Source organism: Dendropsophus ebraccatus, chromosome 2 (genome assembly GCF_027789765.1).
Source record: "Dendropsophus ebraccatus isolate aDenEbr1 chromosome 2, aDenEbr1.pat, whole genome shotgun sequence".
NCBI classification, from domain to species: Eukaryota; Metazoa; Chordata; class Amphibia; order Anura; family Hylidae; genus Dendropsophus; species Dendropsophus ebraccatus.
In genome coordinates, this window is record NC_091455.1 from 187,592,658 (window position 1) to 187,619,502 (window position 26,845).

General features: G+C 38.4%; 1 protein-coding gene across 3 annotated transcripts in view; it reads right to left on the bottom strand.

Moving 5' to 3' along the window:
* PTPRN2 (protein tyrosine phosphatase receptor type N2) overlaps positions 1 to 26,845 on the bottom strand; it is a 742,556-nt gene that overhangs the window by 5,774 nt on the left and 709,937 nt on the right. For all 3 annotated transcript variants that reach the window (XM_069958896.1, XM_069958895.1, XM_069958898.1), the window contains exons 18-21: positions 23,989 to 24,108; positions 22,636 to 22,802; positions 8,516 to 8,569; positions 7,161 to 7,225 (exon numbers count right to left, since the gene is read on the bottom strand). In XM_069958896.1, the coding sequence (XP_069814997.1) occupies positions 7,161 to 7,225; positions 8,516 to 8,569; positions 22,636 to 22,802; positions 23,989 to 24,108 (406 nt within the window). The remainder of the gene's footprint in view (positions 1 to 7,160; positions 7,226 to 8,515; positions 8,570 to 22,635; positions 22,803 to 23,988; positions 24,109 to 26,845) is intronic.

The window sequence follows — 26,845 nt, forward strand, 5'->3', positions numbered from 1 at the left end:
AGTGGACATGCCAGACAGATGCAATTGTGATGTTCATACAGAAAAAGAGGAGTATAGCTTTGATTATCATCAACACAGGGAAAAAAAAGGAGGACTCTTGAGAGAAGTCTGCCTATTGTGTGTTGCCGCACTACCATCTCCCGCATTAAGACCATTACTGTCTACTGAAATAAAGGCAATGTTGCAGACTTTAAATGTGAGTGAGTATTGAGACATGTTCTTTATTTCCTAAAGCGTTAAGGATGTTTGATGAAACATTAGCAAAAAAGAGATTTTGTAACATATAAAACACTCATTTGGTAATAACAGCCATTACCTAACACTATATAAATCCTAAGGACGTCTGATAAATGATGAGAAAAAGGGACATTATCCATATTCGTAACATGAAAAAAAAAATAATAATTTGGTAATGACAGCCATTACCTAACACTAGATAAAGGGTGTAGACTAAGAAAAGGAAAACCTTCCTCCCTATTATCTATAAGCCTAATGTCCTTTATTCCCTTTACTACATTATATGTATGCTCGAGTCAATCCGAACCCGAGCGTTCGGCATTTGATTAGCGGTGGCTGCTGAAGTTGGATAAAGCCCTAAGGCTATGTGGAAAACATGGATATAGTCATTGGCTGTATCCATGTTTTCCAGGCAACCTTAGAGCTTTATCCAAGTTCAGCAGCCCCCGCTAATCAAATGCCGATCGTTTGGGTTCGGATGGACTCGAACCTGAACCCGGTTCGCTCATCTCTATTTATAATATATCATAATTACCTGGATTAAAAGTCAATTATAAACCCTTACTGATTTCTAAGGTTTCCTCTATACATCTGTGTGCAAGGACGTAATGCACGGTCCATGCACTTGTGAAAGGGATTAAGGCAAATTCTTGGACAATGGCATTCATTGGTGTGCACTGGCCTGTAGACTTTAATGCATCCTATACAGTCTGCACTTTCAGATCCACAATTGCGGACCAAAATTACAGAGGTGTAGACAAGGCCTAAGGCCTTATTGACACGTCCCGTAAAGTTGTCCATAATTGTGGATCCATAATCACGGTTCTACTTAGAGCACATTGATTTATATTGGGCTATTCACACGGTCTGTTTTAATTTTGATTCGTAATCAGTTCTGAAAAAAAAAAAAAGACATGTCCTAGTGCGGACTGTCATTGCGGTACTGATAACCCAAAGTCTATGGGATATATATTTTTTAAAAACATGGATCAAATCTAAGCTAGTACGGTTCGCATTTTACCGATATGGAAACAAATGCAATTATGGTTGCAAATACGGATGATTTCCATGGATCACACAAAAAAAAAATAGCGGGTGGTTTTGCGGCCCAGAAAAATCACCTAACGTGAAAGAGGCCTTGAAAATTGACATCAGCTATAAATATTTATTCTTCAGAAAATTGCTGTGGACAAGTTGAACAAACATAATATTCCAGTTATGGTATGGAAAAATAGATTGACTTGAAATCAGGATCATGATACTTTTTGAAGACCACACATGTATATCTTTACTGAGTTATTTCCAGCTCAATGGATGGAAAAGTGGTGACAACCACTGTAAGATAATGGATGTATTGGGCATGTTTCGGCTACTTAAAATTATATGCTCCATACTGGATCTATCTCTCTACCTCTCTATCTATCTGGTAAGCAATTGCCCCATGGCAAGTATTGCAAAGGTCACTCTTTTATCTCTAAAATAGCTTTGACCCATAAAGGTCATGTTGGCCATGTTGTCATGGCTAATCCATTTAATAAATTCAAGGGAAGCCTGGATGCTTTTCTTGAAAAATATAATATTATAAGTTATGGGCACTAGATTTTATGTGAAGGAACAATGATCCAGGGATTATTCTAATTGCCATTTTGAGCCAGAAAGGAATTGTTCTCCCTGTGATGGGACAATTGGCCTCCTAATGGATTTTGCCTTCCTCTGGATCAACACAGTAGGGTTTCTGTAGGTTGAGCCTGATGGACTCTAGTCTTTTTTCAACCTTATTAACTATGTTACTATGTAAGATCTTGACTTCACAAGAACCCTAAAGGTGGCCTGTGGTATCTGACATCAATATTTTCATAGTAGATCTTTTAGAGGTTAACCCCTAGACGACCCTGGACGTAGGGTTACGTCATGGAAGTCTGTCCCCAGACGACCCATGACGTAACCTTACGTCATGGGTGGTATTCCCGCTATGAAGCGCGCTCCGGAGCGGAGCGCGCTTCATAGGAGGTGGGGGCCGGCTGCAGTGAGCAGCCGGGACCTCACCGGTAATGACACGCTGCAGCGATCGCGCTGCAGCGTGTCATTAACCCCTTAAACGCCGCGCGACCGCAGCGTTTAAGTGTAAGTGACAGGGGGAGTCCCCTGTCACTTACCGATCGGGACCCCCGCAGTGTACCTGCGGGGGTCCCGATCGTTGAAACGGACTGCTGGAGGTCTCTTACCTGCCTCCATGCGGTCCGATCGGCGATCTGCTACACTGAGCCTGCACAGGCAGGCTCAATGAGCAGAGCGCCGATAACACTGATCAATGCTATGCCTATGGCATAGCAATGGTCAGTGTAAAAATCAAAGTACTGTATGTAGAAGTCCCCCAAAGGGACTTCAAATGTGTAAAAAAAAAAAGTTCAAAACACTAACACACTACCCCAAAACCCCTCCCCCAATAAAAGTCTAAATCACCCCCCTTTCCCATTATATAAATAAAACATATAAAAATAAATAAATAGATAAACATATAAAATACCGTAGCGTGTGTAATTGTCCGATCTATTAAAATATAACAAGCGTCATTGCGAACGGTGAACGGCGTACACGAAAAGAGGGGAAAAAGTGCGCAGATTACCGATTTTATGTTACATTATATATTAAAAAAAATCAATAAAAAGTGATCAAAACGTCCGATCTTCACAAATATGGTATTAATAAAAACTAGAGATCATGGCGGAAAAAATGACACCCCATACAGCCCCATAAGTGAAAAAATAAAACCGTTATAAGCGTCACAATAGGCCCATTTTATTAATATTTAATTGCCAAAAAAAAGGATTTCATAAAAAAAAATATATATAACATTAGAGAATCTGTGTAACCTGCATATGGTTGTGTTCGGACTGACCTATAGAATAATAGTGTCATGTCGCTGTTACCATATAGTGCATTACGTAGACACAGGAACCCCCCAAACGATACCATATTGCATTCTTATTTACGATTTCACCTATTTATATCTTCATAAATAATATATTTGGAATTCCATCATACATGTTATGGTAAAATGAATGACGCCATTACAAAGTACAACTATTCCTGTAAAAAACAAGCACTTACATGGCCTGTAGATAGAAAACTGAGAGTGCTAGAGCTCTTAGAAGGGGAGGAGGGAAAAACGAAAGCACTAAGATCAAAATTTGCGCGGTCCACTGGGTCATTTTGGGCCTGGTCCTCAAAGGGTTAAAGAGGTTATCTGAAGAACCAAAGCTATTCCATGTTTATAGCAATGTTCTGAAGGTCTACAGAGGATGAATGAAGCTCTGGCTGTGTGTGCACATGTTGGGCCGCAACAATATTTAGGTGGAAAGTCTCAAAGTAAGAACCACATAAATGCCAGTAGAACATTGCCTAGAGTATCACAATGTTTCTGCCAGTCACGAGAGGAGGATGGATATAAAGGCAGGAGAGACAAGGGTAGGTGGGAACTGCAGCCAGGACTATGTGTGAGACTGTGGGATCTGCTGCAGGTATGAGTCACAGTTACTAGAAAGGTTTACATCCCTCCCTTTGAGCATACTGAACCATGTCCTCTCTCCAGCTATAGAATAAACCAGTGACACTATTGCTGGATGCTTCATCAGTTCTCTGTAACTTCCTCCTGGAGACACCCATCCCCCTCATTGGAACCGATTAACAAAATGAGTGCATGGTGACCCCAGGAGGTGACAAGTCTCTATTGTATCCCCCCTTCCCTCCTGCTAGAGTGCTAGCACTAAAAAACAATCATTATGGGTGTAGAAGATGAGTGACAAGTTGTAGAACATTGATTTTCCTTGCTCTCTGATTCACACTCAAGTATGAGCTGCAAAAGATTCACTGCCATGGACTATGAGCCTGTTAAAGGTTGTGGTTTATTGGTCACTAGGACCTACGGAGGCGGTTGCATATCTCTGCAAAGTGACTGGTGCCAATTTGTGTGGTAGGTGGTGGCCTCTTAGTGACCCATGGTGGCACTGTAGGGTTCGAGCGCATAACCTGAACTTATTTTGTTACCACTCAACCTGGTGGGGACTCCAGCAGTGGGCAAGACCTCCAAGCTGAGTAAGAACTGTTAATAGTTGTGATTCTATAAAGCTGCAAGACTGCCAGACACTTAAGAGTTGTGTTGTCCATATATATATATATATATATATATATATATATATAGAGAGAGAGAGAGAGAGAGAGAGACTTTTTGTTCAGTGCAGCACTAGTACAAGGTCATGGTAAAGACTTTCTCCTTTCCCACTGCACTGCTGTTTTTCCCACTATCACTTTGATTTTAAACACATTATTGTCCGACTCCCAATATACTTAGAAGTAGAACAAAGACACAAATCATTCTAGTTTTCTTTCTTTTTTTCTTCTTCTTCTTTTTTTTTTTTTTTTATCCTGACCTCACTTTCAAAGATTGAAGGCCTTAATCCGTAAAGGCTTCTATTTTTTTTTTCCCCTTAAAGAAATACTCATAGATGCAAGTCCTGCAGCTGGGCCCAGATTGAAAATGCACTTACATTTTTATGTGTACAACTGAAGGACTCTGAAGTTAGAGCTCGCACTTAATATAAAAGCTTTGGAAAATGGCATTCTTTGGTACTTGTACAATTCATTCTTTAAGAAAAGGAAATGGAAAGAAAGATTTCATGTCCAAGGCTTCGAGGCCTTTGATCATTTTGATGAACACTAGATTCTGAACCTGGGCCTCAAACTTCTCAGGCCAGACAAAGAAGACATAGGCCTCACAGACCGGGCCTAGATTCCTGTCAGAACAAAACCTTTGGCTGCCTCACAGTGTGACAGCCTGGGAAAGGCCCACCTCAGCAGGGTTGAAATGCCCGCGTTGCCCTTTGATCTTTCAGTTAAACTACAGCCTAAGCAACAGGTCAGCGGATTGCAAATTGCACACCCCATTGGCAGAGGGGAGTAGGTCAAACACAAAATGGCGGTCACCAATCTGAGAAAGCCCTGTGACTCCTTTCTTTGGCCAGTTTCACATGACTTGTCTTCTATTGTGCAAGACTAAGCACACACTTAAAATGGAATTTGACATTACATGCTAGAATGGAGTCAATAAATGACATTCTTTAGTGTTCATGCAACAAAGTCAACCTAAGTGACTGAAAGACTGAAGCTAGAAAAATCCCACTCATTTACTTTTGTATAGATAGAAATAGTATACATTGTAAGTCTTGTCTTTTTTTTTTTTCTCCACCACATTTTGTCACAATGGGCCTGAAACTAATTTGGCTAATGTTTAAAAGATGTTGCAGCGTCCATTGTTACGGCCTTTAGCATTTTACAGTCAATAATTTTATTCGCTGGTAATGGACAAGTTTATGCCTTTGTCCTTCCTGAGCTATTTAAGGGGCCGGCTAGAAAAAAAAATTATAAAGGGTTTTTTTGGGGGGCATTTCTCAAAAAAGTATTAAAAGTACTCATTGGGAAATTGGCATTCTTGCACTGTCCTGCATAAAGTCAATGGAATTTTGTAAAATGAACAAAAATTACACTTTTTTTTTTAACTTATTTCTAAGATGAAGTTATTTTTTTTTATCCAAGTGCATACTGTATATGCATGGCATGTTTTGATTTGCCCAAATTGGATATACTGTAGGTAGCCTATTATGTACCTCCCCCCTCGGATTTATACTTTTCGGAGTTCTCCTTTAAATACATACTTTGATGATTGAAAAAATAAGGGGTACAATCAGAACTGTTTGTGCCATATTTTTATCTAGTTTTTGAAAACTGAAATACGGCTTTAACCCACTTTTTGATTATGCCTCTCATTGTATAAACTGTGTGTAAAAATAGATGGGGGAGGGTCTTTTTATCTGACTATTTCTATGGCCTTTTCTATTTAAGATATAATCTACTAGAAAAGCATCTGAGCTCCTGAGGGAGAGGAGCATGACACAGAGATATTCTATTTTTATTTGTGTCATGTAGAGCCCCCCTTTAGCCCTGTAGTATATATAAGGCTATGTTCACACAACGTAAGTAAAGTAGTAATTTGCAACAACAGCCGTGATTACTACTAAACCTACATTGTCCTGCATGCTAAAGGAATCCCAGCCGGAGCGTATACACATAGGGGGAGATTTATCAAACATGGTGTAAAGTGAAACTGGCTCAGTTGCCCCGAGCAACCAATCAGATTCCACCTTTCATTCCTCACAGACTGTTTGAAAATTTAAAGTTGGAATCTGGTTGCTCACCATGTTTGATAAATCTCCCCCATAGTATACACTCAGTCCAGGATCACTAGCGGCGCTGCAAAAAACTGACATGTACGTTTTCTGTGGCAGCTAGCGGCCACAGAAAACCTGTCAGTGCACACAATGGAGCGTGTGGCTTCAGCTGCACGCTCCATTGTGTGCAGTGGCGAATTGGGATGCGGGCGCGCACGGATGCATCCGCATCCCAATTCATCAGAAGTCAAGATCATCCGGCCAGTACTGCAGTAGCGGCTGGGATGATGGTTCTGTGACCCGGCCGGAGTCTTATGCCATGTGAACATGGCCCAACACAGTTTTGGCAATATAAAACAGTTTTTTCCTAGTCATTTTTGACTGCCTGCCTAGAGAGTTCCTTTTACTTTGATATTTTTCAATTTTCTGTCTATGGTTATTTGCGCTTATGGGTTGCTATACTAAACCACATTACATTACAATATAATTTGTATTTCCACAGTAAATTATGTTATCATAACCTAAACACATTCAGGCAACACATTCTAGCCCATTCAACACCAACCCCTGTGAAATCCCTTAAAAAAGGGGAAATCTGTTCATCTGCATTATAAGGCCCACCGCTGAACACTGTGCACCGTTGCCATGGCAACTGCATACATATAACAGAAACAAGGTGGTAGGTCTATTGAAGCTCACCTTTAGCCATTTTATTGAGTACCATGTCAATCAGGATATAGGTCCCACTTCTCCCTGCACCGTCGCTGTGAATAACAAGAGAATTTTGTTAGCATTTCAAGGTGAAAAGCAAGGAAGTCAAAGGGGCGTTGCTCCTCTATTAATTTTATTGTTAATAAAGTATGGGCGAAGCTGAGCAAAAGGAGCTTTAAAAAGAGGGGGTGGGAACATAAAAGCATAAAATACAAAAAAGCCAAAAAGCCTTTAATCAACACAAGCTGTTCACTTGGGATTAGCCATTGTTCCATATAGCTGGTTTCTATGACGAAAAGAAAGAAAATCATAAAAAAAAACATGTTCTTAAAGGGTGGATTCCGGTTACAATGTAAATAAATAAACTCCTGAAGAATGTGTAGCGAGACACTATTAAAAGCGGCAGCAGCGGCGGAGGGGTTTCTGGAGGAATTAATTCCTTTCACTTGTGAATTGAGGCACTGTGCTCGATGTACATGCACCCAGGGGGGGTAAATGCAACCTAAATAGAGATAGGTTTCCTATCAAATAATAAGGTGTTCGAAATATAATGACCTAACTAGGCAAAACTAGAGTTAATATTTTGATTTAACCCTTAAAAAAAAAACATTAATGGACTAATTTGTACATTTTTAGTAGCCAGTAACATCATTTGCAGATACAGTATAAAAATAATATACGCTAGTACCTATAAAATTTGGTATACATAAAAATTTAAGAGCTTATTATACAGTAATTTACTTGTCTTGGTACCCCAACAAATTTTAGGCCTCGCATACTTGACCGTATTATGTACAACCTCCTAACTGTACAAAGCTTGCAATACAGTCCACAAAAAGAGCCTTAGTTCACCTCTGATGTCATATGGAGGAATTAAGAGAGTGCCACGCTCCATCCCCGGCTGGCTAACAGAGGTATTCTCTCTTAAATTTCCTTCACACATTTTTTCACACTATTTTCATGGCACTTTTTTTTTTTTTGCTGTGAAAAACCACAAACTCCATGATGTACATTAATAGTTCATACATTTCTGTGTTTTCCTGACGTCATGGATTTCTAGTAAAGAATTTAAAAAATGCAGCAAAAAAAAAAAAAAAAAGCAAAAATATTCATGTTGTTTTTCCTGCAGTTTTTTTTTTATTTAGAAAGACATTTGTAGAAAACCCTTATACCTATTGCCTCTAGGGGAGATTATTATTACCATAGGCACTCCATATTGCGGCATATGGAGTGCCTATGGTTCTGCGTTATGGACCTGCAGGATGTAGGAGCTCCCTAAAGTCTCCATGTGCATGAGGCCTAACTCTTTTGAAACCTTGACTGTCTCGCATAACAATACTTACCTGCAGTGGACTATTACAGGACAGGAACGCCCCTTGTAACACTTGTTAACTTTCCTATAACAAAGAAGACAAAACTTATTAACCCTTGTCATCTCCATTGACGACAATTTCAATAAACATCCAACAATGCCTATAGAATACAAAAAGCAAATACAAAGACAAATGAAAAACTTAAGTTAATAAGTTGTCATTTTTTGTTGTTGTAAAAGTTGATGTTTGCCAAACAATAAGAAAAATCATCACTTAAAACCTCCTTGAAATCTATCCCAACATTTGAAAAAAATCTAAATAAATGGAAAATAATGGATTACACCTACACAAGGACACTCTTTAATCTTCGAGTAATGATGCAGATGTGTGGGAGAACAATCTTCACACTTTTGTTATACATTTTCACATTTCATACATCTTTACCAAGTAATACATTTAATTGTTAAAAGCAATCAACTGATTCATAATCATATTTTATGACATAGATTGTATATTTGCTTTGTTAGATAACACAGTGTATTATTTGACGCATAAAAGAAATGTTTAGTGCATTCATTGTTCTACCCCCAAGAACAGGAGCTAATCATTTTGGAGAATTTTTAAGGCATTGTTTTTCTTTCTTTCACAAAATTTCCATCTCTATCAGCCAAGATAACCAAGACAAAGGAAATAATAGTAAGAGTTGTATAAAAGACTAAACATACAAAAACTTATGTAAAATACAATTGGCAAAAATTGTTGAAAACACTTATAAAAATTTGAAAGCCAGAGATAAAATATGATGGGGAGTGAAGGGGAAATAGATAAAATCAGATAAAATAGGAAGAAATAAATATAAGATTTTTTTCCCCACACTACATTGATGGAAAAAATTGTCTATGAGGCTGCGATAAAATTATACATTTTTATTAAAAAAAATATATATATATATATATATATATATATACATATTATACATGTGTTTGTCTTTATTTTATCCTTTAATATTCCACTGAGTGTGTGAAATACTCCACTCTATATTGAAAAAATATACTTAAAATATTGTTTGACAGCCTAAATCTTTTACTTATTGTTAAAGTTAATCTGTCCGCAATCTTTTTTTTTTTTTTTTTTAAGAATAAAAATAAAAACGTATGTAGCTGTTTAGTTATCTCGACAAATCAGCTTCCCAGACTTTTCTATTTGTGTGCGGGGGAACTGTGGAAATACTAATTTGCCGGCTACAAGAAATAATGGTCTGTGTCTGGTGAATTGCTGAGAAGCCCGTTGTAAGCTCACACAAATAAAGCGCAGGTTGGGAACACAGAGATCTCGATCTTTATTTTCTATAGTTTGGAGCTAAAAGAAAATAAAATGTGTCTGACTGCTTTATCATTGATATGACAGAGCCGGACGGATTGTTGGGCGAGACCCACTGTGCAGTCAGAAGAAATTTAATGAGCGGATATCATGATATTCTCAATACCGTCCGGCAAGACGAATTCCGTAGTTATTATATCTTTTGTGAAAGCGTGGACAAGTGGTGAATGGTAAATGAAATAATTGTAGGGGATACATTAGATAACACTGTGTCTACTATTGACGGAAACATTGTCAATTTTAAAATCAGGTGGATTTCTGCTTGTTATAGTTATGTAAAATACATGTAAATGTGCTAGTGAACATGGATCTCTTGCCAAAGTGAACTAGGAGGAAATGTGAACTTTCTAATTGGCTTGAAAAATGTCTTAAAAAGTTCAGTGGAAAAAAAATTATAAAATTTTAAAAAGAAGTTATGATGGTGGTCATAGTCTAGTGGGGTAAATTTATCAAGCAGTCTTACAATAAGAATATATTAAATATGGGAATCATTCCCTTTGCAAGGTGCACAATTAAAGGGGCCGTCCAGTGTTTTGGTTGAAGTTGGGTTTTAAAAAAGCTGTAATCACCAATACAATACCCAACTGCCAATCTTCATTGATCACTGTTTCGAAGTCATCTCTCAACATTCAAGAAATGCCCTCTGGGCCAATTACTGGCTGCAGTGGTGACCTACTGTGCTTCAGCCAATGATTGGCTGAGCAAGGATTTCCTTATGTTGAGATGAAAACCAGGAAGTTGAGATCAATAAGGACCATCTGAATACGAGTGATGGGGGATCAGGTAGGTGAGTACAGCTCTTTATTTTTCTAACCCTTTAAAAAAATAAACAAACAAGACTCCAGACAACCACTTTAAGGCCATGTGGTTTCCATGTGCTGCCTTCTAATAGTAATTGTTACAGTATAGGCCCATTGATTTTAGGCTTTAAGTGCATTTTCACATTTTTCATCCTATATCTACTGAATTTCCCCCATTTTCCCTGTTGTTTTCTGTTAATGATCCCATATGCAGTAATGGTAATAAAGACACAGGGAACTCCTTTTGAGGCATTAATCTACAATGTTGTTGAAGGGTCCCAAAGGTAAACCTACATTTTAAAGTAGCAGTCCTTTTTCTTTTACTGGCCCTCCTCTGCTACAGGCTATACACTTGATGATCGTTTTCCTACAGCATGGCGTCATTCCAGTACTCCGATGCCGTTCAGATCCCACTGGTGCTGATGTCACGTTTCTTCTGACCCCTTTTCTTCCTCTAGGGCTTTTGAAGACAGGAAGTCAGGGTCTTCGACATGTCTCTATGAGAGTGCTCTAAGAGATGCATTAAAGACTCTGACTCCTTTGCTGTTGGCCAGCCTGAAAAGAGGTCACGTGGGCGCCAGCAGGATTTGAATGGTGCCGTAGCACAGGAATGACATCACGCCACAGGAAAATGATCAACCCAGCCGAGTGTACATGTAAGCTGCTATCATAGCAGAATGTAATGAATGAATGCAGAATGTAACAGAAGTGCAAAATTGAAATCAATCCAATAAATAATATAGTAGACTATATACATCAATAAGTATGAACTAGTATTGCACTAGGACTAGGAGGCTTTTCCTACACAATCAAGGTAACTACATACTAGGTGTAAGGCTTTAGACTAGGATGGATGGAGTTTTACCACCAGACGGATTTTTTAATTTATTTCCCACTTAGTAAGAAAATTTTAGGGCTGATTTTCATGTTGAAAAACAAAATGCTGAAACCATGAGGAATTTGTGTATTTAAAAAAAATATATGTTTTTCAAAATCTTTAGGATTTTGAAGCAGAATTCACCCAGATTTTGATGTTATCAATGATATCATTGAGAAAAGGCAATGCATGAAGGGGCCCAATGTTTCATGTTAATTTTTCCCCAACATCTTAAAGACTTGTGTTTGCGGACAGAAGTAACACTGATGTGGACTTGATTCCATGTCCAAATCCAAGCCAAGCGAACGGGGCCTTAGGAAAACTTTGCTGGAAGCTTCACTAATCCAAACCCCTCTTTCTAAATAGCCTGACTAATCTTATCAAATCTTTGGTATTAGCCAGGTTCAATATATTATCTCCTGAAAATGTTTAAATAATAGTATTATAGTATAATAGTAATAGCATCTTTTTTTGTACTTTAGGACTCAGCTCTTACTATAAATTTATGGTAATTTAGGCTTTTTAATCCATAATTTATAGAAAATGATTAATTAAAATTTACAATGTATTTAATAATTAAACGGAATCTCTGATGAGCTCCCCATTGCAATTACTCGTGAGAGTCCTTTAGATTGAGGATGACGCTTTCTAGGCATCTCTGGAATGAGTCTGGATGGTGGCCTAACAAATGACGCCACCACCAGAGTAACTAAGCTGGATCTCTGTGCTACTGTGGTGACAATGTTAGGAGGTGCCCAGTGCTGATACACAACCACCACTTCCAACCTCTTCTATGCAGGAAAAAATGGTGGTCAGTTCCTAATGCTAAAGGGGTGGGGGTTTAATATCCAGTATTTTTTAAATTAGGAACAATATGAAAAAATTATTGCACTTATTTCCCAAAGACCGATAAGCTTATCAATAAAATATCTCTGGATGCATAGTGTATCATGTTGTCAGTCTATATACAATATCGGTAGTATTACTACAACAACACTATTACCAAGTTTTTTTTTTTATTTGAGAAAGGAAAATCGCCTTTTAACATGTAAAATTGTAAATTTAAGCTCCAAACACTAAAACTAGAAAAAACATTTCCAAAAGCAGCTGATGTCATCCATTGATTTTTTTTCAATCCACATATAGGAAAAAGAGACAACTTGCTATTGATTAGACATGATGCTTAGAGGTGTATTCTCATTTTATAAAGTGAGGGCATATTACTAGGATACGCCATGACATTACAGTCATTCGGAAATGAAGGAGACACAATGACAGTGTAATGCTGTGTCCCCTTCACAGTTTTTCTTCGGCTCAGCACTACCCTGGCCACTTGGTTATGTGCGAAACTGCAAGATAGTTCTATTAAAAAGAACAGGGTTAAGTTATAGTTTCCTGCTTAACCGGTTGGCTGGGTGCGCCATTGTTTGGGATAAACAGGCACTAAACCAGCACTATGCACACACTATTCTGAGCATATCTTATATCTTATCATCGGAAAAGCATATGGAAATAGTAAGCCTTTTTTTAATATGTATATATGAAGCTTAGTGGGAATTCCACATGATAGCATGAGCCCAGTGGGCATTCCACATGATAGCATGAGCCCAGTGGGCATTCCACATGATAGCATGAGCCCAGTGGGCATTCCACATGATAGCATGAGCCCAGGCAAGTCCAGCCCATATTCTCTTTATCTAGTGGCTATCAGTCGAACCGGGTAGGTTAATGCAAGCAGGCTGAGGGGTGGTGATAAAGGCGGCATGGGATGGACTTACCTTGACTCTTGCCATGCTGCAGAATGCCCCCTGGGCACATAAGCCTCATTTACATAATAACAAAAAGGCTGATACCCTTGTGTTAGAAAGGACTATTGAGATTTTTTAAAAAAAGTTATGCTAGGAATAAAGATGACTAGCCCTATCTAGCCATGGACTAGTTTTCTGGCAGTGAGGTCTGCTTTAAAGCAGATCCATAGCCAAATATTTTGCACACAGAATTGTACACAATGAAATAAATAACACTAAAGTTGGTTGCAGACTAGTGTTGAGTGGAGATGCCAAACAGTTCGGATTCGGCAACAATGCCAAATCCGAACAGTTCGGCATCTCCGCTTAACACTATTGCACTCTAATCAATAGTATAAATGATCGGAAAAATATCAAGCAGTTGGGGTCTCCATGGTGACAGAATGATCTTTTATAAGCAGAAATCCATTCCATCAATCCAGAATTTCAAATCCAAAAACAGACATGCCACCTATTACTACAACACATTTTTTTTTTCTGTGGAGGCAGCAAAAACAGAAATCTATAAGGCTGCCTTCCCATATGCTGATTAACGCATGCAGCTAAAACCATGCGTGTTCACCAACAGCCACACAATGCTATTGGGATTGATCTGCAACATCACACAGCTATTGGAGAAGGCATGGGGTGTGCGTTCCTAGACATGGGAGAAGGTGGCCGAAGGCTGATGTCAGTTTTTGATGCAGTTTTTCAGCCAAATCCAAAATGGGATCTAAAGGGATAGAGAAGTATAGGTCCTTCCACCATATTTCCTTTTCTTTTTGAATTCACCATTGACTTTGGCTATGAAAGACTGGATCCAGTTCTTTGGACCCAGCACTGCTTTTTGCTAAAAATATTGAACAAAAAACTATGTGTGAACCCAGACCAATCGCTACACCATCAAAACTCCTTATTAGAAAATCATTTGTATCATAATAAAATATATTTGCATTTCCATGAATTTTTGTCCAAAACAACTTCTTTTTGCATTATTCTACAGAAAAATATACTTAAAACTCAGAAAAATAAGCAATTAAGCAGATTAAATGAAGCCATAGAAATATCTATCTACATAAAATATAAAATTTTTACATACAACAGGAGAACATAAACACAATTTTTATCAAAATGAACAGGTAATACAACATTTTTTTTAAAATCATTATTACAACACATATGTGACCATTACATATAGGTGTATGTAATGTCATATGTTATATAATATATGATGTACAATCACCTTAGCATTTGGTGTGAACATGACTTTAGGTCAATGCTTTGATGCTTTGTCATGAATTCCAAAAAATAATATTAAGGGTTAATTGCACCAGCCTAAATAAATCTATAACCAAGCATTTCATTCTGTCAGTGCAAAAATGATAACCACAAGCCGGCCGTTCACCGCAGAACATGTATTATTAATGTGTATACACACGCCAGAGAGAAGGAGAGAGAGAGAAAGGGGGAGAGAATGATTAGTGATACAAACCAAACCCTTGGTTCAATGAATGAAAAGAAACTCGTCATGCAAACCGTCAGCAAGCAAAGGTCAAAGGTCGTTAGAGGCACAGAAAAGGGGCTTCCATATTGTCCCCGCAGCAGAGTGACAGTTTCCAATGATCACTTTTGTGACTATGCAACTGGGCTCATATTACTAGCTGCAACATCACAAAAATGACACTGGCAACTGCGAATTAGCTGGCAAAATAAGAATTTAACCATTTTCAAAATGAGCGGTTGTTAGTAAATGCCAATGTGTGTACAGCAAGAAAAAATAAAATGTTTTTTTCTTTTTTTCTTTTTTTTATTTCTTATGATTATTATTATTATTTGGCGTTTTTATCCTAAGGGTGATGCAAGCAATTGTAGCTCTTTAGTTTGCTTTTTCGCACAACGATTACCAAACAGGTCTATATTAGCTCTGTTTAACAGTACAAAGCAGATGCCAAGGTGACCTTTGTTGTGAGGTTTCTATATAGGTTACAATTTTTATTTCCTTCCCATCAAGTAAACTTTGCTTTACACAAAGACAAGAAATTTACAAAAACTCACATCACAATTTGCATTGATTTCACATTTCGGTACAATTACATTTGAAATTTAACAGCATGAAAAACATTTTTAAATTTTTGAAATTTCAAATCAATTAAAATTTTAATGAAAAACAGAATATGTCACTGTTATCTAGGAACAAAGCACAGCCTAGCTGGCATGCATCAAGCTCTAGTTTGCACATATCTAATTTTACTAAAAAAGTTAAAGGAATAATGATGGCATTAGAGAATTTGCAAATCCTGGGTGCCATTTCTGCTGTTTCTGGTATTAAATGATCTATGTTGGCTTAGTTTTTTTGTTTGGACAATTAGACCCTACCCTATCCTGGCCATAGACTCTACAATTTGGACAACCTACATACTGTGGTGGCACACCTAAACCTACTACAGATTTGGCCAATATAGTTGGCACACAGACAATCAACCTTCAAGCGACCTATCTATTCCAAGTCTTATGATGACCAGCAAAGTTATTGATAACTTTATAGGCAACTCCATGTAAGCTTTTTTGCATGTAAGCATTATTTATAGTGTTTTTGCCCTTTGGGATACAAAACATGCACAATACAGGGTCAATTCAATCCTTTACTGTGTTGGCTGAATATAGCAGAGTGTGCAGCCAAATAGAAGAAAAGATATAGCCTGGGCCACAATCATTCCAGATCATCAGTATTGACTCTCTATTATGGTATGATGAATGGTCGGCTGTCAACATGTTACATAAAATTACAGGTCTACAGAATAAGCCCCCTCATCTCATATCTATCAAAGAACGTAACATAAAGAACATTGCGCTTTGAAGTGTTTTCAACAAATAAAGCAACTGATTCTACACTAGAGTGCCGTGGATTCTATCTATCTATCTATCTATCTATCTATCTATCTATCTATCTATCTCTCTCTATCTATCTATCTATCTATCTATCTATCTATCTATCTATCTATCTATCGTTGCATTTTTCTTGCCCCTCCTCTGATAGTTTTGTGTAATGCCCCTCCTGCTGTCCTCTCTCTTTTCTTCTTCCTTCTTTCATGTGAATCCTGTTTGCGCTCAGGAGCTTTTTTTGGCTATTCTCAGCTACACTCAACCTCTTGATCTCAAAATGCAAGAATCCGCGTTTTATTAGGATAATGTAATTTGGATCACATAGGAGTCCTAACCAGATGAGACCTTTCTGGCCACAGCTGGCAGTCTACCTCATGACTGAAGACTTAATGTAACAAATCAAACATTATTAAGTTATCCCGTATGGTCTTAAGAGTGGAAGCAGTGGGACTATCTAGCAGAGCCAAATCTGTTATTGAACTGTTTCTTTATAGCACCAGAACTGACTTCTGTAGCCCAATAGAAAACCAAACACAATGTACTGGTAGTGTGCCAGAAGCTCTGCTACATCATGTGCAATTGTCACATATTCATTTTCTGCAACCTTATTTATGAAGCAAAGGTTCATCAATCTTTACCAATCGGGCCAAGCGAGTAATATACAGTCTTTGAGAAGACCAGACCACCCAAAATTGCATTGAAAAATTGTCTTCTATGACCACTATGCATAATCGCACAAAATATGATCTGGAGAACGAGGTAGGCTCCTTAAAGGGGTGGTCTTTTAGAGAAATTTAACCTCCTCTAAATACGAGACCTGTACTCAATCAAGCAATACAAAGGTGCTTGAATAATTTCTACCTCCCCCTATGTACATTAGTCTGTACCTGGAAAATTACACTTGTTTCAGGGAATGCAGTCCTGACAAACTGTTATGTCGAATGTGAATTCTGTAATGCTTTGGAATTATTGGAAATTATACTAGAGGCTTGGTACAATGTCGAGATAACCTGACATACACCGGGCAGCCTTCATTCAGTAAGAGCCATAACAATCAAATCTTACGTCTCTGTAAAGGATGAGGATGCAGGTAAGCTTGTAAGCTTGAAATGTTTACGGATATGTTCAATAAAATAATGCGCCCTATCGAAGTCTATGGGGAATTGGCATATACATATAGAACAGGGGTAGGGAACCTTGGCTCTTCGGCTGTTGCCAAACTACAACTCCCATCATGCCTGGACAGCCAAAGCTAAAGCTTTGGCTGTCCAGGCATGATGGGAGTTGTAGTTTGACAACAGCTGGAGAGCCAAGGTTCCCTACCCCTGGTTAGAATAACGGCCAGAATTGAGTACATGGGTAAAAATTATGAACATGCTCTTTACTTACTACCTGTTTTTGCAAACAATGGGCATTTTTTTTCACCTATTCACACACTTTTTAATTTTAACTCAAAGCTGCGGCCATATATTTTTTTTTTTTTTTTTTTTTTTTACTGTGTGTGAACACAGCCTCAAGCCGGGAACTTGTAAAATAGATGGGTAGGGGCAACCCAAAGTAAAGGCGGACTATTCCTCTCTTGCAACACCATTGTGGCAGCATCACATGATTTTGCAGTGCCACCACACTGCTTCTGGACTAAAGGTTGCAGGTACTGGTGGCTTTAAAGGGGTTTTCTAGTTGTATGTACACACGGCTTAAAGTATCCCGTTATTTGCTGTTAAATGATGGCCGTTTTTTTGTGGACAGTCGTCATTTAATGACAAAAAAATGGGATACTTAAAGCCTTATGTACATAAAACTAGCAAACCCCTTTAAAGCCACCAGTGCCTGCAACCTCTACTTCCGAAGCACTGTGGCGGCACTCCAAAATCCTGTGATGCTGCCACAATGGTGTTTATTTTTTAAAGATATGTGAACGTGGCCTAACTCCAGAGACTTACAATGGAGCTCATCTGCTGCAGTGAAAAGTTTCCCAGTCATTGACAACACCCAGTAGCATGGTACATAAATATCTATATATGTATTTTGTCATATAACATAGATTTATCAAACATGGTGTAAAGTGAAACTGGCTCAGTTGCCCCTAGCAACCAATCAGATTCCACTTTTCATTCCTCACAGACTCTTTGGAAAATGAAAGGTGGAATCTGATTGGTTGCTAGGGGCAACTGAGCCAGTTTTACTTTACACCATGTTTGATAAATCTCCCCCCATAGAGTCATTCTGTCATCTATAAGTCAAAAAAGTAGTATTACTGCAATTCACATCAAACTTCGGTGTTCTCCTCTGGGGAAAAACACCTCCAAACCTCCAGGTCAGAATTCCTATACTCATTGCAGGTCATTGGGAAGCACTGAGGTGCTCTGTAAGTTGCTGTAAAATTGAGATTTTACTGTGATCCTTGGCTATCTTTATGTTGCCTCACAACCTTAGCATAAGGGGACAATACTTGAAGAGAACCTGTCAGCACTCCTTACATGTCTTACTTAATGCCTGTACTTCCCCATTTCTGGAGTAGAACTGTATTCCTCTGCCATTCTTCCTGGAAATTCATTACCAACTGACAACTGGGTGTAAACAATTCCTCTTGTCAAGGGGGTGTGTCCCTACACACTTTAGCATGTCCAACCAGATCCAAGATACATAGCTACATAAGGTATAGAGAAGACAAAAGTTTGTCTACTTCAACATATAATCCTGTTGCGTTGACCCACAGGAAGGCAGATGCCAATTACCTCATATTCGGAGAAAACAAGAGAATAAATCCTTGGATTAATATTCCACCTCCAGAAATCTTGTACCCATAATTTAAACTTAAACGATTGGGAGCTGCAGGAGGCTGGCGGCGGTCTGCGAGCACTGAGATACTTTCTCTATTATGTATTTTTTGTGTTAACCAGAGTTCTCTTTTAAGAAAAGCAACCAGGCCTCTTTTAAACTTTTTCAAGGAATCGGCCATTGCAACATCATGTGGCACAGAGTTCCACAGTCTCGTTGCTCTTACAGTAAAGAATCATTATCTGTGATGATGGTGAAACTTCTTTTCTGGACGTAGACTTAGATTACTTAGAGGAATGGTAACACCCAGTTGTTCATTTATTTTTACATTTCCAAGGGGGAAATATCTCAATCCAGAATTCTAAGATTAGGTTTCAATATTTTTATTTAAAGCGAATGTGCCATCAGGTACATCGACTTGGGTATTATACCTTAATGGATCGGTGCCAGCGCGGGAAGGCCAGTCCTTTCGGGAGCACCGGGGGCAGTCTGGCCACCCACTGGTGTGACAAAACCCCCTCTCCTCTGTGACGTGGCTTCATTTAATTGAATCACAGGGAGGAGGGGAGATCGTCAAACTGCCAGCGGGCCTTCACCCAGACCTCTGGGGCAGTTCGATGCTCCTGAAGTGTCCGGCACCGTGCCTTAGAACAAGGCAGTGGTTCAAAAAAAGGACTGCGTCACCGGCATCCCTGTACCGATCTATTAAAGTATAATACCCAAAGTGATGTACTTGGTTGTACAATTGCTTTCAGTAGCTTCTCTTTAAATTATACATATGTAAAAATCTAAATAAAATCTGTGTGCAACCATTCCTGGGGGCTGACTCTACTTTTATCCATGGGATAAACTAACCGTAAATCTAGAAAATATTTGCCCACCCCCAATCACTGTTTTACTTAGTCCCACGAACCACCCTCGGCTGCACTGTAGGCTACCCATTGCCTATAATGATGCTATACAGGCACTGCCTGCTGTACTAGTATAGGACCCACATTGTAGCTTCTGTGCTTCTTTCATTTGTGTCACATTCTATGCATCCTCCGGAGAGCCCACCGAGAAGAGGATTAATGTTATTGTTATAACTCACTGACAGCCAGGCCACCTCGCACACAGGCAAATAAATGGATTTGCCCAAGACCACGGTGAGCACCAGTGACAGAGGCAGGAATTGAACCAATGACCTTGCGCATCAGAGAACAGTTCCTTAACCAATATGTCACATCTTCTCGAAAGGCTTTTACAATTCGGGAAAAATGACAAAGCCAGAGACATTAAAGGTCAGCACTCTCCCTGCATAACCCCTATTATTTCTGTGATATGATGAGCAGAGGCTGCGTGTAAAAGCCTGGCAAAAAGCGCCAACGCCGGCTGATTATGTGTCAAGTACCCGCTCTACACCATAATTATGTGCTTTTACTGTATGTACCATTTACTAAGTATGTGCACTACATCCAGAACAGTCCACTATTTTCCTATGTAACGTCTCTAGACGCACGTCCAATACAACATTTAAGGATTCCTCATTATGTAAAACAATTTCCCCACTTCTCTCTGTGTGATATCATGTATAATGAAGCAGAGCATACTAAGATACTCAGGTACAAATACAAAGTGTGTGTGTTTTCCTAAATTATTAGCCTTTTCCCTATTTAGTGCTTACATTCTGTACACACAAATTTCTCATCTATGTTTCGGTACAACTGAAAAATATAGTTAGGTTACATGCAGTATTTGCCTATTCAAAATGTACTAAAAAATAGCAAGCATCAATCTTGGAAAGGTTATCCAACTTCCCTTTATACCAGAAATAAAGAGGTTGTCCACAGAGTTATCGTCATCTTTAAAAGTAACTTTGTAAAAAAAAAAAAAAAAATACTCACCAGCTGCTGATCCATTCTGACAGTGTTGATCCTCACTGCTACTTTTTTCACAACACATAGGAAATTTCCGCTCAACCATTCCCTGGCTCTATCACTCACTAGAGATGATCAAACATCAGAAAATCTTAGGTTCTATCGAACTCGAACCTTGTTGAACCTTCCGCATTTGATTCCCAATGCCTTCCCGGCCTGTGGGGAAGGAAGAGACAGCCCAGGTACCGCCAGGAAATTCTGGGATTTAGCCTAGGTAATAGACTGAATTCCAGGCGGTACCCGGGTAGTCTCCTCCTTCCCCACGGACTGGGAATCGGGAATCAAATGCGGAAGGTTTGACAAGGTTCGAATTCGATAGAACCTAAGATTTTCCGATGTTTGATCATCTCTAGCGCTCACCTACTTCATTCAGTGATTGGCACGTAGCGATAGAAACAACAAATGCTTAACAGCAGGGACTGACATCAGTGCAGGATCAGCAGCAGGTGAGTACCTTTTTTTTTTTTTTCAATGCAACCTAAGAACTTTTAAACATAAAAATATAATTCTCTAGACAGACTCTTTTAAACTGTGTGCAACTGCTTTCTAAGTAGATTTTGTCAATTTCTGGAAACAACCTAATTTTAAGACTTTTTAATTTTTTTTTTATTCCATTTATTATATTATATGGTGCCAATTCTCTGTAGCATCTTCTTATCGGGCAGAGGTGCCTTGGGCCCTAGTGCAACTGCTATGTCTGCAACCTCTTTAGTTACGTTCTTGCTCTGATCTCCATAATTCTGACACTGACCTCAGACCACTTGTATAGCAATACAGGTAAATGTTGCAGGAGTTGTCCGATATATATATATATTTATTTTAACTAACTGCAACAAATTAATAATTAAGTATGAGCCTGTTTTATTCTTTAGCATCACATCACCTGACTGGTAATGACCTCCTCCAGTGATGACTCAAATACCAGGCTGAGAGTCAGGGATATCATGTGACACGACCTGTGGCATCGTAGGTCACATGACTAGAGATTAGCAAACCAGACCAAGGTGACAGGCTGTATCCCTGTTTTCCAAGCAGGACTCGGGCTGTCTCCACCTTCCCCACGAAATGGGAAGACAGTGGGATTCAAATGCTGATGGTCCAGTTAGCTTATCTCTACACATGACCTATGATATTACAGGTCATGTGACATGCCATTGAAGTGGACATTCTCTTTAATATGATGGCCATCCACTAGAGGGAGCTAGTAAGCTTTCTGCATACAGGTTTATTATAGTCTAGGTATTTCTATCATACTTTTGGGATGAAGGCAAGTAGTTGGAAACTCTGTGTCCGTAAAACTCTGATCCAAGAACGTGTGTACATATACAACAAATCAGCCCCAGATTTTGGCCCTACAGTTATTACATACACACTGTAGACAGTATGCACCATCAGGGTTCTCAGGTAGCATATAACCTACCATTCCTGTCCCTATACCTTTCTTTGTCTATGACTGTGTCAGAGGGACCTGAAAGAATTCTGTGTCACACAGAGAGTATGTTGTAGACCTAATATAGTAGCTTTAGTATAGGTAACTATAACCTGCAGAGAGGCTATGCTATAGAAATATATATACTGTACATCCTGTACTGTACATTGTGAACTAGGACATGCCAGCCAGGTCATTTCAGATGTGTTATAATGATATGACATGGGTATAATAAGAAAATCACAGCATGGGTATGTCATTACTGCATACAGGAAGGTGCAAAGAACAAGTCTGTACCTGCGAAAATCTAGCAGCGAGCGCGTAGACGTCGGCACACCGTGGTCATTCCAGTTGAGGAAGTTAAACTGGGTGACGGTGCGGGTTTCATTAGTCTGCAGGTTTTTTAGATAAAAGCTTCTCACAAGGAAATCTTCACACCAGATATGTTCAGAGACAAGATTTACCTGTATGGGATTGGAGTCATAGGGCACAACTTAAGAACATTGACAAACATCTGCTTTAAATTGCTTTACAAAAATCTATCTTCTCTAGAGGATTCCACACCTGGCGCACTCATAGCGCTCCATATTCATCAGAATGAAGGAGAATTTATTATAGAAGCTTCTAAACCACTACAGGAAAGTGGAGGCTTGTTCACAATCAACTTCTACTTGTCACAATTTACATTAAACGGGAGACTTAATAACATCAGGAGGAAATTAACAGAAGGAAAACAGGGAAATATATTATCCAGTATATCCAGAGATGGTCTATCCTATCTATCTATCTATCTATCTATCTATCTATCTATCTATCTATCTATCTCCTATCTATCTATCTATCTATCTATCTATCTATCTATCTATCTCCTATCTATCTATCTATCTATCTATCTATCTCCTATCTATCTATCTATCTATCTATCTATCTATCTCATATCTATCTATCTAATCTATCTATCTCATATCTATCTATCTCCTATCTATCTATCTATCTATCTATCTATCTCCTATCTATCTATCTCCTATCTATCTATCTATCTATCTATCTATCTATCTATCTATCTATCTATCTCATATCTATCTATCTAATCTATCTATCTCATATCTATCTATCTCATATCTATCTATCTCCTATCTATCTATCTATCTATCTATCTATCTATCTATCTATCTATCTACCTCATATCTATCTATTTATCTATCTATCTATCTATCTATCTATCTATCTATCTATCTGTGTATCTTCTATCTATCTATCTATCTATCTATCTATCTATCTATCTATCTATCTATCTCCTATCTATCTATCTATCTATCTATCTATCTATCTATCTATCTCATACCTATCTATTTATCTAGCTGATATCTATCATGTATCTGTCTATCCATCCAATATTATCTATCTATCTATCTATCTATCTATCTATCTATCTTTGTTGTACTTTATATTTATTATTCTCTCCCCAACTACAATCCTAAATATTTATACAAGAATTTTAAATTTCTGAAAATTCTTCCCGGCTTTCCTCCAACCACCAATAAAAGACAGGGCGGGTTAAATACTGTGATATTTTTCATACTTTTGTTTTTTAAAATTTTTGATTCACATAAACAATAGCGAAATAGTGAGATAGTGAGAGACAAATACCTCGTAGATGTTGTAGAGGTTCGAGCCTTCGTCGGGCCAGTAGTGGTAACACTGCTTGACTCCATTCTCTGCCAGTGATGTCAACATCACGATTACAACGCAGCCGTTTTCCCATACCATCTGCAGACAAAAGAGATTTACACCGTGGCCACACTGCACCCGCTTAATGACTGCGTGACACGTGTAATTACAGCGCTCAGGCGCACAATCACAACTCATTCCATTCAGTGCAAATTCACATTTCATTTTCATTAGGCACTTTTTCTCTGCAGCTGCTTCCAAATCCCCAAGCACAGCGCAGCATTTAGAAAATACGCCATTTAAATATTTTCTCTTTGTGGAAATTGCCAGCATGAGCAGAAGGCAAATGCCACAGGATTCAGGCCTTTGATACGGGGCTTGGGTATTATTAAGAGAAAGGCGGCGAAAGAAGCGAGGAATATATCATGACCGGCATTATAGCAACCTTATTATTTGGCTCTTTAGTGACCAAAAGTTCTAAGACTTTAATCGCTCTTTGAAGCTACAGATGTAGCAGGGGTGGATTGGTCGCTGAACTGTTTGTATGTGCAAAATGCAAAATGCAGCTCTGCTATATGAAAATTCCATAATTTAGAGATACAGCGTAGAATAGAGTAAAGATGGGGCTGTAATAGTAATAACGTAAAATACAGGATCTAATAAAATAATACCAGACACTGCTGTGTGCGTATAGGTACAAACTGATCTGATGTTCTTAATGTGTCTTTTCTGCAGTTTAAGAGCAGCATAATTTTTAATTGGCTAAATTAATGGAGAACTATGAGCAGGTTAGATGAATCTGACCTGCTGATAGTTCCCCTTTAAGAATGAAGGAAAAGCCATGTAGGAGCAGAAAATAACCTTTTTTTGATTGTTTCCAAGTAAACAGAATGATAGATAGATAAATAGATAGATAGATAGATAGATAGATAGAGATAGTTCAAGAGGAGAGCAGCACTACAAATAGTTGAAGGCGGTACCAGCAGATAGGATCATAGATCCTATAACATGGGTGTTTATTTCTTTCCAAACATAAGCAACGTTTCAACCGCCTCTTGCAGCTTAAAAATGACCGCGAGAGGCAGTTGAAACGTTGCTAATGTTTGGAATTAAATATACACCCACGTTATTTTTTAAACAACGGAGTGCTGCTGGTTCATCTTTAACTAGATAGATAGACTTATAGCAACTGTGAAACTGTGCTGCCCAGCAAGTAATGCATTTCTCTACACTGGATCGGAACACTGGTTCCTCATCCCTATTTTAAAGCTCAAGATCAGAAGCACTTTTGGTATATTCACAGCAAAAAATAAATAAATAAATAAATAAAAAACATAGAAAACATCTAAAAAAAAAAAAAAAAGACTAGGCCTAAGAAGCAAATTGTCTCAAGTCTGTAAATATACAGTATGGGGCTGGGTTCACACTGTATATTTGAGGCTGTATTTGGTCCTCATGTCAGGTCCTCATAGCAACCAAAACCAGGAGTGGATTAAAAACACAGAAAGGCTCTGTCCACACAATGTTGAAATTGAGTGGATGGCCGTCATATAACGGTAAATAACTGCCATTATTTCAATATAACAGCCATTGTTTTAAAATAACAGCACATATTTGCCATTAAATGGCGGCCATCCACTCAATTACAACATTATGTGAACAGAGCCTTTCTGTGTTTTTAATCCACTCCTCGTTTTGGTTGCTATACAGCCTCAAATATACAGCCTCAAATATACGTAGTGTGAACATAGCCTAAATATAAGGGGTTTATTTTCTACTATTTGTGTTTTATTGATCAGAGTTACTTTCACTTTACTGTCAGGGTCAATATACTGCAGAATTGGCTATGACCACAAAAAAGCACAAGAAGGGCCCAACTACCTGAATATCACTTGGATATTAAACTATTGGCAAGTATGTGTTGTTATTCCCTGTATTATTTATAGGACATTGAGAAAATCTATAGTTCCCTGGGTGTCTACCAGCAGAAAGAAAAAGGAAATAACCAAAAAATCAGCATCAATATCCTGCATCAACTTACAACTATCTCAAGTGACACAACACCTACAAACATCCACATATCCAGCAATAGCTTGTCATCTATTATTTACTTCCTGCTCTTGTGGGAAGATTTTTTTTAATGGTCTTCCAACAAAAAGGTAAAACACTTAAAGGGAACTTCAAGAAAATAGATTTTTAGATATATGACAACAAAGCACTTTCTACAGTAAAAAAAAAATCTTAGTATTGAAGGGGTACTCTAGAAAAAAAATTGTTTTCAAATAAACTGATGTAACAAAGTTATACAGACGTGTACATAACTTCTTTTAAAAAGTCTTTCAGTACTTATCAGCTGATGTATGCCCTACAGTAAGTGGTGTTTTCTTTTCAGCCTGACACAGTGCTCTCTGCTGCTACCTTTGGAACTAGCAAATCCCCATAGAAAAACCTTTCCTGCATTGGACAGTTCCTATCATGGACAGAGGTGGCAGCAGAGAGCACTGTGTCAGACCAGAAAGAATACACCACTTCCTGCAGGACATCCAGCAGCTGATAAGTACTGGAAGAGTGGAGATTTTTTAATAGAAGAAATTTACAAATCTATATAACTTTCTGGCATCAGTTGATCAGTTGAAAACGTTTTTTCCCTAGAGCATCCCTTTAAAGGGGTTATCTTGGATTAGAAAAACACAGTAGCTTTCTGTCAGAAACTGTGCTCTTATATTTAGTTTGTGTGTGTATTGCAGCTCATTTCCATTGACATGAATAAAGCTGAGTTGTAAGACCATACGCAGCCTTTGGATAGGTGTAGCACTGCTTTTGGAAGAAAGTGGCC